Genomic DNA, 18,588 nt, shown 5'->3' with positions numbered 1-18,588 from the left:
AGTAATTTGTTAGCAATCTATAGAATGAATTTTCTTAAACAGATTGTGTTTGCATCATAAATGGAGTTGAATTAAAGTATGCAGTTGGAATAGAATGTTCTTAGTAGGATAATTTTCTAATAATCTGCCTTAGTTTGTACATTAATTTGTAAGTTAGCATGTGCCAAGAAGCACACTTCGTGTAATATGAGCTAGTGTTTGTTGGTTTGGGTAGGTGCTTGAAGACTAATTTGGCTGGGCTGAGATTTAGACCTGATTGATTTGGTTTGGTCCAGCATATAAAAACATGGCTCATGTCTGTGCAAATTGAACTGGACTACTAATGACCTTATTCCTCTTTTTAGATTTGCATACTCTTGACGTGGTCTTGCAAGTTTTCTAACAAAGACAATCTCTTTCACCTTTAGTAGTAGCAATATAGCATTAGGGTATCTCATCCTTCCTAAACTGAGATTTAAAACTTCATGAAACCATTTTGAAGTGCAATTATAACATGTTTAATGCATGTGATGTTAAACTGGATCTGGATCGTGCCAAGGAAAAAGGCCATATCATCGGGCCTTGATTAACAAGCAGTGATGATGCTCTTGTGCTTGCATGTGAAGTGGTGATGGTGATTATAAACCTTTCTCTGCCCAGACTGAATTTTTAGCTGTACCCTGTATATTTTTTTTTATCACTGGGAGTCCCATCAGCTTTCATGATGGGCTAGACCTCCCTTCATTAATCCTCGACCCTTGGTATTAGCTGGCTTTGATCTCAAATCACTTGGTTGAATGCCAAGTAACTGTACCGGCTTAGCTGGCTTGCCCCACACTTGTGCATTCTTCCTGTTTTGATATTTATCCAGTATTGGACACGCATTTGTCCAATGCTTTCTCATTGTTCTGTACTCATCACACAGTTAATTCCTTAAATCAAGTGCAGGCATATACAAGTGTGCACTGTCACGAGGTTACAGGAGGCAATGGAATGGTGTGTTTCGATGGTTTGATGAAGTTAATGGATGCAATCCAGAAATGGGTGCTGAAGAGAGGTTAGAATAATTTTTAAACTTGCCTCAATACAATGAAAAGAGTGTACAGAAGTTCTTGTGCTCCAGAGTATCGTATATGAATTTTCTTTTTGTGGAGATGATTAGCCGTTTTATCTTCCTTGAATTGAGTTGACTATGGTGTGGTTTAGAGGACTGCTCAAAGCTGTGTCTTGGTATCTAGTCAACTCTTTACCGCACCTCATAGTTATGCAACAGACATTTCAACACTTCATGCCACAAGTTGCTAATTAATATGTTTATTTGTAAGTTTTTATGGTGACCATGCGAGTCTTCAATGTTACTAGGAATGCAAGTGTGCATCATAAAGATCATTCATTATTGCTTTAGGCTGTTATTTTGGTGATCAACATGGAGGACAACATAGCTGTGATTTGAGGATGAGGACGCGGGGGTGGGGTGACATGGTGAATGGTGTGCATCGGAAATGTTTTGGGAATGGAGTAAAAGACCAAATGAAGTCCCAAAATGATTGGTGAATTGTGGACCGATTTCTTAGTATTTCCACTTTACATGTATTCTGTGTCACGCTTCAGAAGACAGAATGGAGATGGAAAATAAAGAAAAATCTAATTAGGATCAAGATGATAGATGGAGGGAGATTATCAATGGGTTGAAAGAAGCCACTTGTGATGGTGCTTTGAAGGTGGAAAGATGAGAGTGTATTTATCGGGTTTAAAACCCAAAAAATATAAATAATTCCATTTGATGGTGGTAACCATTATATATATATGTCAGATTGGCAGATTCAAAACCTACTCTGGAGCCATGTAACCTCGAGTTCCTCTTGCCCTTGACGAGCCTGATTCTACTTGGCTCTATCTTTTTAATTGCCGAGATAGGCCAAAATCTGAGAGCTTCGCCTGGTAGTTGTCATCTAGGTGTGTATTTTGAGGTTTTACACCACAATGTAAAACCCACCCCGGACTATTCATGTAAATAAGCAAGGCCTCTAGCAGTTCCTACAGCAATGTCAATCCTCTTTTCAGTCTTAAGATAATTTCTCTGCCGAGGACCCATGCTCCATGTAATTGTAAACCAACAGCCTGTGCTTTGCCTCAGCACAATATCCCCACATCTCTATTAAGTTAATGTGATTGAGCTTCCCGATTATGCTAATGCTAACTTCGGCTCGGAATTCTGCCTCTCCTTGAATAGCCTGATTCAATTTGCTTAATCGCGGCAACTCTGCCGTCAGATATTATTCCTTTGTATACAATTCCTCCTCCACCTCTTCCAATCTCTTCACAAAAATCCCGAGTTGCTTTCTTTTGTTCAAGAGTACGTGAATTTTCTGAAGTCAATTTCAATAAAAAAAAATAACCTTGTTTACAGGCACCCGTGTGGTTTTGGTTTCATGAAAAGCAGGTTGAACCACAACTCCAGGCAGACATAGAGATCCAATAAAAAAAGTATAAAGTAATATTTTATTCAACCAGGATATTTATATTCACTTTCTAGATTAATTTTTTTTTTTTTTTTTTTTTTTGTGAATGCACAAATTTAATATGGATGATCTATTAAATTTGATTAAAAAAAAATTAGTGTTCAATGTACGAAACTTGTTTGATGAATGCACCTGGTCTCTTTTATCATGTAGTTTGAAAATATCTTTTATTATATGAGACAATAGTTTGAATGCACCTGGTCTCCTTCGAAATTAGGCCAAATATGTCCGTTTAGCAATGCTGTCTTTGTGAAACAATACGGAATATTATTAGGATAGTCATGCTTGATGAATTTATACTGGAAACCTTTGCAATCACACGTCTGCAAGCATAAATCCTCACAGGTCTCTAGGGTTTACTTAGGATAGAAGCCAAAATCATAGCTAAAAACTCGACATTAGTCAGTTGAAGGAAGCCAGTCTCATTTTCACCACAAGAAAGATTGACCTCTGGTTCACAACCCAAAGACCAGTCTGTATGATCCTTGATCTAGAATCCTGGAGGGCAAGAGCATTTTCTACCAAAATCAGGAACATAGCTGCAATAACTGTTTGGTCCACAAGTCCCATGAATCTTACAAGGTTGAGACAGGGCTTGCCATGAAACAACCCATGTGTCTCTCCCATCTTCCTGGCTGTATAATCATAGATCCCATCGAAATCAATCTTCAATCTTCTATGTATGATCCTTGATCTTGAATCCTGAAAGGCAAGAACATTTTCTACCAAATCAGGAACATAGCTGCAATAACTGTTTGGTCCACAAGTCCCATGAATCTTACAAGGTTGAGACAGGGCTTGCCATGAAACAACCCATGTGTCTCTCCCATCTTCCTGGCTGTATAATCGGAGATTCCCATCGAAATCAATCTTCAATCTTCTATGGTACCCTACACCATCATCTGCTGACATAAAAGTAAAACGATCAGTAGAGCTAAAGTTGCCCAAAGAATCAACAGCAGCAATTCTACCACTGTTGTTCGTGGACCGCCCCAGCTTCCCAGCTCATCAGCACTGTATCTGGCCAATAAATGCTCGAGGTCTCAGGACCGTCATAAAGAAGATGAAGAGCATTATCGTTGTCGAAATAAAGCTTGAAGAAACCTGAAGAATAGTTGCTTGAACTTCTCGATGACACATGCTTCTTGTCTTTCACGAGTGGCTGCTCCGCAAGGAGAGTATCTGTGGGAAAATCAAGGCTTTCCCAAAGTATTACACTGGCCTCCAAGTCAAAATAAGATGAGATTTCAATTGTCAAGGAGTTGCAAGTTCACTGAAGATTGTGAGAAAGTGTTTGAAGACCAAACGGTGAACCGACCGGCATCGGTTAGGACAAGATTACCAGATTTCAACTAAGACAGACTTGGTTGTTTTCCATCGACAGGTTGGTCACGGTTTGCTATCCAAAATGTAGTGCAGTTTCAGTTCCCGTCACAGGAAGGTCTACTAAACCATACTGCGAAGCAACGTGCATCATCTCCTACTGGAAAGAATCCAGCGGAGAAAAGCTTGGTGAAGTCAAATATCATTTAGGTTCTCCACTGAGAGAGATGAGCCTTTGCTTAAACTATCAGAAGATGAAGTTGAGAAGGAAAAGGATAATATCAGTGGTAGAAGAACCAAGAAAATTTTGGTAGTCATGGAGTTTATGGAAGTTTCGTAGTTAAGAAATGAGAGCAAGTTTGGGTTATATTTTTATGCATTTTCTGCGACTTGAGGGAAAAATACATGGGGATACGCAAGCATGACACACAAAAACCAAAATATATTTTGGTTGTTAAACGCTTATGAGTGTTTTATTAGGTCCTAAACCAATTAAAAAATAATAAATGAAATCATCTTACATTTCTATCGTTTCTTCCCCAATGGCCGGACATGAGAAAATATTTTGAACTATTTTCAAATAAAGTGGAACATGAAAATATTTTAATTAAAATAAAAATAAATAAATTTTAGCATCCATCTTTCATCAAATTAGAAAAATAAACACAATAGAATATGATGGATGAATGAATACATAGATGTAAGAAAAAACAAAGACGAACCAAGTGAAACGGTAAAGAGTTGAAGCAAGTTACTGAGATAATTGTTATCACCATGGTGAACCAAAATTCTCCATCACGTACACAAACCATGTGAAAGGTGTTCTGTAATTAGGCTTTAATTCCCACAAATATTGATCAAAATATCTTCTGTAATTAGGCTTTAATTCCCACAAATATTGATCAAAATATCACCATCTTTCAATGCAAGTTCATACTTTTATTTTTTAATAAAGTATTTTTTTAATAATATTCCATTAAAAATTTACTTGTAGCAATTGATGGAAATTAAAAACACAAAAAAAGTAAAGTTGTTTTTGTTGGGTTTGATCCAATCTAATCTCACACTCAATTAAGATAAGATCCAACTGAGCCATGCTAGACTTAATTGAGTTGAGGCCCACACTTTGTTAGGTCAACTTCCGTATCAAACTTGATTGGGACTGAGTTCTCTTTCTTTCCTTTCTCTCCACTCTATCTCCCTCTTCTCTTAATCTCTTTTTATTATTACAAGTACAATTCTTTTTGTTCTCTCTCTCACAAAAATAAGAGCCATTGGCTCTTGTACAACTCCCAGCGGTGTAACTTCCACAAGCACAAGCCAACCTCCACAATTTCGTCGCCATCAGGATCAGGGCATGTCAAATAAGTTGTTGGTTTCGATGAAATGTGAGAGACTACAAGGTATTCAACCTCTAATGATGGAAAGTTTCCTATTGCTGAAAAACGATACCTCAAATGATGTTTTTTTTTTTTTTTAATTTCCCATTCAAGCATAGAAATGAAGGGTTTTTTCCTTCTGTCTACATACAATCTGATCGAAGCAGAATACTCTACCGAATTCAACAAAGCCAGCTTCCCTGGTTTCAAAGCCCAATTCTTCGTCAAGACATGAGATGTTTTCGACGAGAGATTCCTCGCATATCACTTTCATAAATACTAAAACTAGTGCACGAGGCTACTGAAAGCATTCCGAAGGACACAAATCCTTGTGGAAAACAAATACTATAATTCTGAGTGGAAGAAAATACATAGATCACTACCTCGTACTAACAGACACAAACACAGATATATATATATACATGCTTAGAGAACACACGAATTAAGACTATTATAAGCTTACAATGGATTAGACAAGTTCAGAATCATTTTCCTGGTGCAAAATCATTTCAACTACTTGGCTCATTTTTGGTCTCGCATCTCTGTCTTCAGCTACACATTTTATTAATTGTTCTTTTTAATTCTACAATCATTAAAAAATATTATTGCAATTTTCGTTAAATTTTTTTATTGATATTTTATGTAAATACACCGTATTTGTATGATGTGTTTATAAGAATAAAAATTATATTCTTAGTAAAATAATCATTTGCATATGCATTTTGTTTATAGCTTTTACGAAAAAAAAATAACTGTTATTTTAATATTTAATTATCATGAACAACCCTTTCTTATATATTTTTTAGAATTTATATATTTAAACTTTTAAACCACCCTTTTGGAGAGGTTTAATGCATTTAGTAGGAGTGATTATTTTCAGTTTGGTTTGGTTTTTATAAAAAAAAATAACCAAGCTGGTTTAAAAATAAAAACAAAACTAAACCGAAACCGGTACAATCCAACTAGTTTCGGTTCGGTTTGGTTATTTTAGAAAAAAAATTATTTTAAACCAATTTGACTCGGTTTTTTAGATTTGACTCAGATTTTTTTTTATAAGACTCGGTTTTTTCTGTTTTTTTTTTTTTTATTTTCGATTTTAATTCAGTTTTTTTCAGTTTTAGACTTACAAAACTGAAACCGAATCTGTTGAATTTTTTAAAATTCTAATTTTTTTTTTATGGTTTGAGTTTTTCAATTTTTTTTTTCAGTTTTATAGATTTTTCGTTGTTTTTAGTCACCCTAGTATTTAACCTCTAAAGATGGAAAGTTTCCTCTTCCTAAAAAAACGAAACCTCAAATGATGGTTTTGTTTGCTTTCCCATTCAAGCATAGAAATGAAGGGTTATTTCCTTCTGTCTACATACGATCTGACGACCAAAGCAGAATACTCTACCGAATTCAACAAAGCCAGCTTCCCAAGGCCAATTCTTTGTCAAAACACGAGATGTTTTCGACAAGAGAGATTCTTCGCATATCACTTTCATAAATACTAAAACTAGTGCACGAGGACAGTACTACTGAAAGCATTCCGAAGGACACAAATCCTTGTGGAAAGCATATACTATTATTCTGACTGGAGGAAAATACATAGATCCCTACCTCGTACTAACACACACAGAAACACAGACATACATGCTTAGAGAACACACGAATTAAGACTATTATATGCTTACAGTGGATTAGACAAGTTCAGAATCATTTTCCTGGTGCAAAATCATTTCAACTACTTGGCTCATTGTTGGTCTCGCATCTCTGTCTTCAGCTACACATTTTAGAGCCACCTCAAGCAGGATTTCCATCCTACCCTTGTCATATTTTCCTTCCAATTTGGGGTCTATGATCATTTCTATCCAAGAGCTCATTTCAGGAGCTTCCTTCATCTTTTCTCTCACCCATGTAACCAGCCTCCTGTTCTCTATCTCCTCTGCTGGACACTTTCCACTTATCATCTCCAGCAATACCATGCCATAGCTATAAACATCCACTTTGGAGGTGATGGGCAGATTGAAAACCCACTCCGGAGCCATGTAACCTCTAGTTCCTCTCATCTTTGAGAAGCCTTCGTTAACTTGGCTACCTCTTTTTAGTGGCCGAGATAATCCAAAATCTGACACCTTTGGCTGGTAGTTGCTGTCGAGAAGTATGTTCTGAGGCTTTACATCACAATGTAAAACCCACTCTAGGCATTCTTCATGTAAATAAGCAAGGCCTTTAGCAGTCCCTACTGCGATGTCAAACCTCTTTTCCCAACCAAGTGAATTGGAAGAGAGTTGTTCTGCCAAGGATCCATGCTCCATGTACTTGTATACCAAAAGCCTGTGCTTTCCTTCTGCACAATATCCCCACATCTCTGTCAAGTTCATGTGATTAAGTTTCCCAATTGTGCTAACTTCTGCCTGGAACTCTGCTTCTCCTTGGTAAGCATCATTCAGTCGCTTAACGGCTGCTATTCTATGATCAGATAACATCCCCTTGTAAACAACTCCTCCAGAACCTCTTCCAATCTCTTTGCTAAATCCTTGAGTCGCCTTTTTTAGCTCTGAAAGGGTGAATTTTCTGAAGCCAGTGGTAATTCTGTTGTAATTTTGCGTACCTACGCTTGAGTTCCGGTGAGTTCTTATAAAAACACACCACACTATGAAAATGACACCGAGCTCAACCGATCCAACTACCATCGCAAACCGAACGACAAACTTTAGTGATGCATTTTCTTGGTGTTTTGTGTATGTTCTGTTCAGCTGCTTGACAACTGTGCTGGAGCAATCTAACCCAATTTCTTGAATAGGCAAGGTTTTTGGCACCTTCAGATACATGTCTCCTTGGAAATTTGGTGAACGTTGCCCGTTCAACAACTGTGTCTTTGGGTAACAATAAGGAATGTTACTGCGATAGTTATGCTTGATGAACTTGAACTGGAATCCTTTGCAGTCACACATCTGCAAGCACAAGTTTTCACACATTCCGAAGGTGGAATTGGGGAAGAAGCCATAGTCGTAGCCAAAAAACTCAACATTAGACAGCTTAAGGAAACCTGTCTCATTTCTGGTACAAGTGAGATTGAATTCTTGTACACAACCCAATGACCAGTCCGTACGATCCCTGATCTTGAATCCTGGAAGGCATGAACATTTCCTACCAAAGTGAGGAACGTAGCTACAAATACTGTTAGGTCCACAAGTCCCGTGAATCCTGCAAGGTTGAGACATGGCTTGCCATGAAACAGTCCACTTGTCCATCCTGTATTTTCGACTGTATAGCCGAATATTACCATCGAAATCTAGTTTCAATAATCTCTGTACTCTTTCTCCATAATCAGCAGACATAAAAGTAAAATTGTCAGATGAGCTAAAGTAACCCAATGAATCTAGAAAAGCAATTCGGCTGCTGTTATAAGTTGACCTCGAAGCTTCCCAGCTCATAAGCTCCGGATCCGGCCAATACACGCTGATTTCAGGACCTCCGTACAGAAGACGGAGAACGTTATCGTCATCAAAATAAAGCTTGTAGAATCCTGAAGAATAGTTCCCTTGGCTTCTAGATGAAACAAGCTGCATATCCTTGGTGAGTAGTTGCTGAGGAAGTAGAGTATCTGTCGGAGAATCGAAGCTTTGCCAAAGCACACCACCTTCCGAGTTTTGTAGTATAAGATTACCATTTTCATGGAGGTATAGAAACACAGGGGATTCTGAAACAGTATCTGTGGACCAAACAGTGAGACGGCCAGCATCGGTAATGATGGCATTACCCGATTTACGTAGAGAAAGCTCTGACTTTCTTCCGTTAACTGGTTGGTCACGGTTTGCCATCCAAACAATGGTGCGGTTGCCTTCACTATATGGCTCGCTGAACCATATAGCAAAGCAGTAAGCATTATCTCCGACGGGGAAAAACCCCGCCGAGAAAACGCCATTCGGCGAAGTCAAAACATCGTCTGCATGTTCCACTGATAAAGATGAGGATCCGCTTAATCTGTCAATTGTTGAAGATGAAAATGAAGAGAAGAAAATCAAAGGCAGAAAGAGCAAGATAATTGATATAGCCATGAGTTTTGATAAAATTGATAGAGCTTCCTCTGCACACTGGAGTATGTCATTATAAATGTGTGGTGACGATTCACGCAAGCAGATTCAAAGGAAGAATTCAAAGGTATTTCAATTTTGGCTGGTTGGAAGGACTGTAGACCTGTTGAAGCCCTTGAAGGGGCAAGATAAAAGTACTGAACGTAAAAAAAGACGTTCGTTTATTAATCTCTATAAATATATTTCATAACCATAAAGCAAATCTAGAATAATCTCAAGGGATTGGTCGAAACCTTAAATAACACAAAATATAATTTTTTTCTTACAACATTCCAACCAATATAATATTTTATTGAGACTTTATTTTTATACTACCAAAACTTTATAAAACCAGAAAATAATAACGAAAATAAATAAATATCCAAACGAAATAAAATTACTTTAAAATTTAGTAAGCTATTAAAATCCGCGAGCATATATATAAAGAATCAAATGACTTGTTGTAGAAATGTGTTCCACCATCACTTATTATAGCTCGAGGGATTCCAAATCAACTCAAAATATTGTATTTCAAAAACTTTATCACTATTTTGTGATCATTATTTTGACTTGGAATTGCCTCTATCCATTTTGAAACATAATCTACAACAAGTCAATACCTCAATAGTTAAAGATCTCAATGACAAGAATAGGATTTAAAAGCATCATATGACGTTTTGAAATAGATCCTAACTTTTGACAATTTTCACAAGTCTTGCAGAATGCATGTGAATCCTTGAACATGGTGGGCCAGTAAAATCCACTTTGTAAGATTTTTGCAGTTGTCTTTTTTGACGAGAAATGACCCCTACATGCCTCAGAATGATAAAATTTAATGACACTACTAACCTCATTATTAGGAATGCATCTTCAAAATATTTGATCAGGACAATATTTAAATAAATACGGGTCATCCCAATAAAAGTTTTTCACTTTGTTCAAGAACTTTCTTTTATCTTGGGTACTCCAATGAGCTAGGAATTGTCTTGAAACAAGAAAATTAACAATATTAGCAAACCAAGGCATTGTAGAAACGGAAAGTAAAGATTCATCGGGAAAGTAGTCATCGATTGGTGTGAAGTTAGATTTCGAATCTATTGTCAATCTTGACAAATGATCTGCAACAACATTTTCGGTGCCTTTCTTGTCTTTGATTATGATATCAAATTCTTGAAGTAACAAAATCCACCGCACCAATTTAGCCTTAGAATCTTTCTTAGAAAGAAAATATTTTAATGTTGCATGATCACTAAAAACAACAACAGATGAGCCAATAAGATAAGACCTGAATTTATCACATGCAAATACTACTGCAAGTAATTCTTTTTCAGTGATGGTGTAATTCATTTGAGCACTATTTAAAGTTTTACTTGCATAGTAAATCACATAAGGTTTCTTATCTTTTCTTTGTCCCAAGACAGCACCCATGACATAATCACTAGTGTCACACATTATTTCAAAAGGTAATGATCAATTAGGAGGTTGAATGATAGGAGCAGAAGTAAGCAAGTTTTTAAGTTTAACAAAGGCTTCTTCACAATGTTCAGTCAATTCAAAAATATTATCCTTTGTTAGAAGGTTACTTAAGGGCTTGGATATTACACTAAAATCTTTGATGAACCTTCTGTAAAAACCAGCATGTCCTAAGAATGATCTAACATCTTTAACAGATTTTGGTGTTGGTAAGTTGGCAATTAACTCGATTTTAGATTTATCAACCTCAATTCCTTTTGATGAAACAATGTGACCAAGTACAATGTCGTTTGTTACCATAAAGTGACATTTTTCCCAATTCAGTACAAGATTCTTCTCTTCACACCCACTCAAAACCTTTTCTAAGTTAGTCAAACAATCATCAAATGAATCACCAAAAACAGAAAAATCATCCATAAGAATCTCAAGAAAACGTTTAACCATATCACTGAATATGCTAAGCATGCATCTTTGAAACGTGGCTAGTGCATTACATAATCCAAAAGGCATCCTTTGATATGCAAAAGTACCAAATGGACATGTGAAAGTAATCTTCTCTTGATCTTCCAATGCAATTTCAATTTAATTGTAACCTGAATAGCCATCTAGGAAACAATAAAATTCATAACCTACAACTCTTTCTAGGATTTGATCCATGAAAGGTAAAGGGAAACGATCTTTTCTAGTCATTGAATTATGTTTCCTATAGTCAAGCTAGTTAGGGGGCTTAAATTCTGTGTGTGCAAATCAAAGGGTTAATTCCTTTTATGTCAGTTATGGTCCATCCCAATGCATTTTTGTGCATTTTCAGAGTCTGTAATAATTTATCTTCTTGATGTGCATTAAGTTTGGAAGAGATTATTACCGGAAAAGTTTCATTTTCTCCCAAAAATGAGTATTTGAGATTAAATAGTAACGAATTCAATTCAGGTTTTGGTGGTTGAACACTTGAAGGTATGGACTCAATTGATCGTGGTGGCAATTCTTCAGTTTGTGGTCTCCAATTACATGTCTTTGATTCTTCCTAAAAATAGACCATTTACAAATCATCAGATTCATCAATCTTAGTTTCACTGGAAGTGGTTTGAAATTGATCATGAACTAATTTTTTAATAAAGTCCACTTCTTGTAAATCATTATCATCTCCAGGTTGCTTGTAAATGTTAAAAATATTCATCTCCAATGTCATGTTTCCAAATAATAGCTTCATTAGTCCATTCTTATAATTAATCAATGCATTAGAAGTGGCAAGAAATGGACGTCTAAAATGACAGGAATTGAATTACATGCTTCAACAGGTTGTGTATCCAAGACAACAAAATCTATAGGGTAAATGAATTTATCAACTTGTACTCACACATCCTCAACTATTCCTCTAGGCACTTTTACAAATCTATTAGCAAGTAAATGAGTTACAGAGGTTGGTTTTAACTCACCTAGATTGAGACTTTGAAAGACTGAATATGGAAGTAAATTCACACTAGCTCTAAGATCAAGTAAGGCTCTTTCAATTTTATGTTCTCCAATAAAGCAAGAAATTATAGAACCAGGGTCTTTATATTTCAAAGCATTATTGTTTTGAAGAATGACACTTGTTCAGCTAAAAAGGCTTTCTTTTTCACATTCAGTTTTCTCTTCACAGTGCATAAATCTTTCAAAAATTTAGCATAGGAAGGAACCTGTTTAATAGCACCCAACAAAGGTATATTGATCCTTACCTATTTGAAAGTTTCAAAGATTTCAGAGTTGTGATTGACTTTTCTTTGTTTGGTCATAGCATGAGAAAATGGAAATGCTGGTGGGGAATCAACCTTTTCTTTGCAATGTTCACGTTCAACTTGTTCCTTACCCTCAGAGATAGACTCTTCTTCTTTCTCACAAGGTTCAAGAGTGGGTTTTTCAATAACCTTACCATTATGAAGAGTGATGATTAATTTGAATTGATCCATATGTTGGCTTCTAGAACTACTTGCATTTGCATTGTATTGCCCCTTTGGATTTTGCTGTGGCTGAGAAGGAAACTTACCTTTCTCTTGAAAACTGAGAGCTGATGTTAATTTTGCAAGAGTATCTTTAAAATCTGTCATGCTTTGAGCAAGTAGAGTGTTGATTGTCTCCTGCTTTTCAATGAATGCATGCAATGTTTCCTCAAGATTTCTTCTAGGAGGTGGAGCATAAGGAGGTGCATATCCATGAGAATTTTAGAAATTATGGTGTGCTTGAAATGGTGGTTGTGAAGTTTGTGTATTGTTGCTATCACTTTTTCAACTGAAATTTGGGTGATTTCTCCAATTAGGGTTATACGTTTGTGAGTATGAGTTATGATTAGGCCTTTGGAAACTATTTAAAGCATGAGCTTGTTCATGGAGGCATTCCCTAAAAGAAGGCAAAGTTGGACAATCATTTGTTGAGTGTTCCTTGGTTTCACAGATTTGACACACAATGTCTTGAATAGATTTTAATTGAGCACTCTTTTTCAATTCAAGTGCTTTGACTTTTCTAGCTAAAGATGCAAACTTGGCTTGGAGGTCATGATCTTCCCTAAGGTTGTGCATACCTCCACTAGATGTATGAGGTTGAGTTTTACTTGGTGCCTCATAAGTACCTGTAGTGTCCCAATTTTGAGCATTTTCGGCTAGCAAGTCTAGGTACTCCATTGCTTCATTAGGGTCTTTATCTTCCAAAGTTTCATTGCACATTAATTCAACCATTTGCCTATCTCTAGGTGTTAAACCTTCATAAAAATATGAAACCAATCTCCATGTTTCAAAACCATGATGAGGGCAAGTATTAAGTAAGTCTCGATACCTATCCCAACATTAGTAAAATGTTTCTCCTGGCTTTTGAGTAAAAATGATGATTTGTCTTTTAAAAGAGTTTGTTTTGTGAGACGGAAAAAACTTCTTTAAAAATTATTGTTGCATTTCATCCCAGCACGAATAGATCCTGGTCTCAAATTTTGTAGCCATGTTTTAGCTTTATCTTTTAATGAAAAAGGAAAAAGCTTTAATCTAATGGTATTTATGCTACAATTTGAGTCATTATAGGTATTACAGACCTCCTTAAATTCCCTTAAATGCAAGTATAGATTTTCTAGGTCTAAACCATGAAAAGAAAGTAAAAGTTGAATAATGCCTGGTTTAAAATTAAAATGGGATGCATGAGGAGGGAAAACTATGCATGAGGGTGCACTTGTTCTCGTGGGATTCATGTGGTCTCTAAATGTTCTCATACAATTATTCTCATTATGAAACGATTGATTATCTTCTTCTGTCATATTTTCTGAAAATGATGAGGATACCCTACAAAGTCGACCACTTAATGTACATGACCAAACTCTCCCCGGCAACGGCGCCAAAAACTTGACATGACTAAAAGAATGATGTCTTCTCCCAAGTGCAGGAGTGTCGAAGTAATAAATAACCCGGAAAGACCGGGGTCGAACCACATGGACGTTAACTATATAAATTATAAATAACAACAACACAACAACAACAATAATAATATTAATACTAATAATAACAATAGTAGTAGTAGTAGTAGTAATGATATTAATAATAATAATAGTAATAATAAAGAGAGCTTTGAGATGTAAGATTGATGTAATGATTAAACAATAATAAAAATAAATGTCAAGGTAAGAGGATCCACTAATGGTACTTCAAACAAGTATCGTATAAACTCTTATTACTCAACTGGAAACCACACACAAATGAGGTTTCAATCAGATTATAATTGTTCACATGATTACATTAATTATCTTATTCGAGTAATGCCATACTTGTAAATATTATAAGGTATTCATGGTGATAACTTATGTTAACAACAAATCAATTTCTTTTCATAGCACAGGTGTAGGTTGTACCATACGGTTGGGCTATGAAAGTGCTAAGCATCTGTTGTACCAAGGGTTGTTCAACACAAATCTAGAGTAACCATTTAATAAATAAGATATTAAGAGTGAGCAAGATAATAAATATAAAACATGTTAATATCAAGCATTAAAGTCCATGTTGAGTTTATACTATACTTATTCTTGACTATTAGTTTAACCTTTTCACCTTGACATAATAGATTTAGCTAAACATAATGAAAGAAAGAAACATAAATAAACAAGATAAGAGCATATTTATACAAATAAAGGAAAGGAAATGAAAAGCATAAATAAAAGATTAATATAACATCAAATAAAGCTTAAACATTACAAAATACAAAGAAAGAGAGCAAGAGCATAATCTTGATTTGAACACCAATATGCCTAAATGCATGGCAAATGCCTTCTTTTATAGGCCAAAATTTAGAACTATTGATTTGATGACTAATTGTTGAGTGGGTGGCCACATCTTGACTTGGTAACAATCCTTATCTTCTTGTATGAACAAAACATTATTGATAACATCAGAATTTGAACAGACTTAACTTTGAAAGTTCTAGGAAATTGTCTCAGCTTTCCAGGAAAAAAAATTGAGGTCATTTGGACTTCTAGAACTTGAGATATGGGCTGAATACTGAATAATGTTTGGGCTGCAGGACAGATTTAGACTTCTCTGTTGTCACTATAATCTGGACTTGAAAACGGCCTTTTTAAATCTTGGACTCCTCATGAAAGTTTTAGGCCTATGTCTTAGCTTTTCATCCATATAGAGTAGACCTAAATCCAAGATCTATAGCTCCAAATATGACCTAAGGACTGAATAGTGTTCTAGTTTGTATTAAACCAGTATCTCTTTTCTAAGTTTGGCCCTCTCTTTGTCATTTAAATTTTAGTAGTTAAACTCATCAATCAATCCTTTGATTTATGTGATAGGCTTGCATTTAAGATGAACATTTACCATAAATTAAAGGTATCTTATAGTATCAGACTTGTTATTATAAAACATGCTTTCGTTAAGGAGTTATTGATACTTCAAGTGCAAAATGATGATATAAAACCTTGATAAAAATGCACTTTTAAGTACTAATCACACCCCCTAACTAGCTTATTACTAGTCCCTAGTAATCAAAGGGTTAAAATAGAAAAACAATTTGAAAATTTCACAAAGCAAGGAATTCATCATTCAACTTCTATTAATCTATTTAGATAAACAAACCCTCATTAAATTTATATATATTTGCTTAATACCTTTTAAACAAAATATTAACAAACCTTTTTTTTTATGTGCTCAATGTATGAAAACATAGATAATAGGGCTTTTATTGAAAAAAAAAACAATATTTTGTTCTAATGTTTAAGGTTAACTTCCTTGGGTTAGGATTATTATCTCTCTCTCTTTTTAATATACATAGAACTTAAAACACAATGCATCTTTAACTCATATAACGAGCTTTCAGCTAATGACTCCCAGACTAGTTGGTCTTAGGGCATTAGGTGTTAAAACACCTTTTCGAGCTTAGTAACTCGGGTTGCAGATACTGATACGTAGATAGTGCAATGTTTGATTCCCTTAAGCTTTTCTCCTCAATCCATGTAATAAGTGTTCGGCCAATAACTCCCAAGTCAGTTGACTTTAGGGTATTAGGTGTTAAAACACCCCTTCGGGCTTAATTGCTTAAGTTAGGGAGGCTACGAAACCAAAGTATCTACGTTTTATTATCATCATTTTTTTTTGTTTTTGTTGGGGTTCACCAGCTTTTCCAAGACGTGCTTTATTTCTCGGTTTGAAACCTTAGCATGTTCGTTGGTTTGTAGGTGGTAAGTTGTGGCTACTTAATGATGTACTCCATATTTTCACATCAATGCTTCAACAGTTTGATTGCAAAAATGGGTGCCTTGATCACTTATCATTGATCTTGGAATTCCAAACCTACTGAAAATGTTAGATTTGAGAAATCCTACAACAACTTTAGAATCGTTAGTACGGGCAGCCTTTATTTCTATCCATTTTGAAACATAATCCACAACAAGCAAAAAGTAACGAAAATCAAAAGAACTAGGAAAGGGTCCCATAAAATCCATGCCCTATACATAAAAAATATCACAATATAAAATAGGAGTTTGTAGCATTTCATTCCTATGAGATAAACAACCCATTTTTTGACATTTTTCATAACTTTTGCAAAATTGGTAAGCATCCCTAAAAAGAGTTTCCAAATAAAACTCATTGTCTAAGATTTTCCTAGCTGTTCTTTTGTGTCCAAAATGCCCTCCACATGTATGATTATGACAATAAGTAAGAATGGAATGAATTTCATCATTAGTTACACATCGATGAACAATCTGATCAGAACCTATTTTCCAAAGGTATGGTTCATCCCATTTATAATACTTAGAGTCATTGTTTTTTTTTGTCTTTCTTTGCCTTATTCAAATCATCAGGTAACATTCCAGTAACTATGAAATTTACCATATCAACAAACCAAGGTTCCTTACCTTATAGATGCAATAGCTTCTCATTAGGGAATGTCTCAGCAATAGGCAATGGTTCTTCCCCACACATAAGTCTGCTCAAATGATATGCCAGAGAATTATCAGCTCCTCTTCAGTTTTTAATTTCTAAATCAAACTTCGCAACAAAAGAATCTAGCGTATGAGCCTCAGTTTGGATTCCTTCTTTACCAATAAATATTTGAGGGCAACATGATCAGAAAAAACAATCACTTTAGATCCTAATAAATATGATCTAAATTTGTCTATGACAAATACAATAGCTAAAAGCTCCTTTTTGGTGGTTGAATAGTTGCATTGAGCAAAATTTAGTGTCCTTGACGCATATCAAATGACATGACTTTTATTTTCCTTTGGTTGGCTAAGTATAGTTCATACAACATAATTACTAGCATCACATATGATCTCAAATGGCATATCCCAACTTGGAGGTTGTATAATTGGCGCTGAAGTGAGCGATGTCTTTAATTTATCAAATGTTATTTAACAATCTTCCTTGAAATCAAAAGGTACATCCTTTTACAACAACCTTGACAATGGTTGCGCAATTTTTGGCAAGTCTTTGATGAACCTCTTGCAAAAACTTGCATGGCCAAGAAAACTATGAATGTCCTTAATATTAGTAGGATATGGTAAGCTTGTAGTTAAATCAACCTAGGTCTTATCAACCTCGATATGTCTAGCTGAAACAACATGACCCAAAACAATTCCTTGTTGGACCATGAAATGATATTTTTCATAATTTAGAACCAAGTTGGTGTTAATGCATCATTTCAAAACCTTGGTCAAATGATTTAAACACTGATCGAAAGAATTGCCATAAACAGTAAAGTTATCCCTAAAAATTTTAATGCAATTTTCAATCAAGTAAGAAAACATGCTCATCATGCATCTCTAAAATGTACCAAGGCCATTACACAATCCAAAAGACATACATCTTTAAGCATAGGTCCCAAATGTACAAGGGAATGTTGTATTTTCCAAATTTTCATGAGCTAAAACAATTTGATAATAACCAGAAAACCCATCTAAGAAATAGAAAAATGACTTACCTGCCAGTCATTCTAGCATTTCATCGATGAAAGGAATTAAGAAATGATCCTTTCTTGTTGTCGCATTCAATTTCCTAACCTTGATGCACATTCTTCACCCATTTTGAACTCTAATGGGCACAAGTTTATTTTGTTCATTAGGAACAAGAGTCAAACCTGTCTTTTTAGGAACTACATGCACTGGACTAACATAGTGACTATTAGATATGGAATAGATGATTCCTCGGCCAAATAGCTTCAAAATTTCCTTCATTACCACTTCCTTCATGGTTGAATTCAGCTTACGTTGTGGCTTTCTCACGAGTTTGGCATCATCTTTCAGTGAGATTCTATGCATGCAGATTGCAAGGTTTATGCCTTTTATATCAACTTAAGTCCATTTGATAGCTGTTTTATTTTCTCTTAAAACCCTTAAAA

General features: G+C 35.3%; 1 protein-coding gene and 1 pseudogene across 1 annotated transcript; both read right to left on the bottom strand.

Moving 5' to 3' along the window:
• Window positions 1-1,788: 1,788 nt before the first annotated feature.
• On the bottom strand, window positions 1,789-4,142 carry LOC118045245 (putative receptor protein kinase ZmPK1; annotated as a pseudogene).
• Window positions 4,143-6,726: 2,584 nt separating this feature from the next.
• Window positions 6,727-9,268, bottom strand: LOC118045247 (putative receptor protein kinase ZmPK1). Its single transcript, XM_035053829.2, has one exon. The coding sequence runs from the start codon at window positions 9,244-9,246 to the stop codon at window positions 6,883-6,885; it is 2,364 nt and encodes a 787-aa protein (XP_034909720.1). The 5' UTR covers window positions 9,247-9,268; the 3' UTR covers window positions 6,727-6,882.
• Window positions 9,269-18,588: the final 9,320 nt, after the last annotated feature.

This window comes from Populus alba, chromosome 13, assembly GCF_005239225.2.
Source record: "Populus alba chromosome 13, ASM523922v2, whole genome shotgun sequence".
In the NCBI taxonomy this organism is placed as follows: domain Eukaryota; kingdom Viridiplantae; phylum Streptophyta; class Magnoliopsida; order Malpighiales; family Salicaceae; genus Populus; species Populus alba.
Note: the sequence above shows the minus strand (reverse complement) of the source record. Positions and strands in the feature narration are given on the sequence as shown.

Excerpts from the sequence above, each read along its gene's own strand:
- LOC118045247 (XM_035053829.2), bottom strand. The coding sequence starts at position 9,246 with ATGGCTATATCAATTATCTTGCTCTTTCTGCCTTTGATTTTCTTCTCT.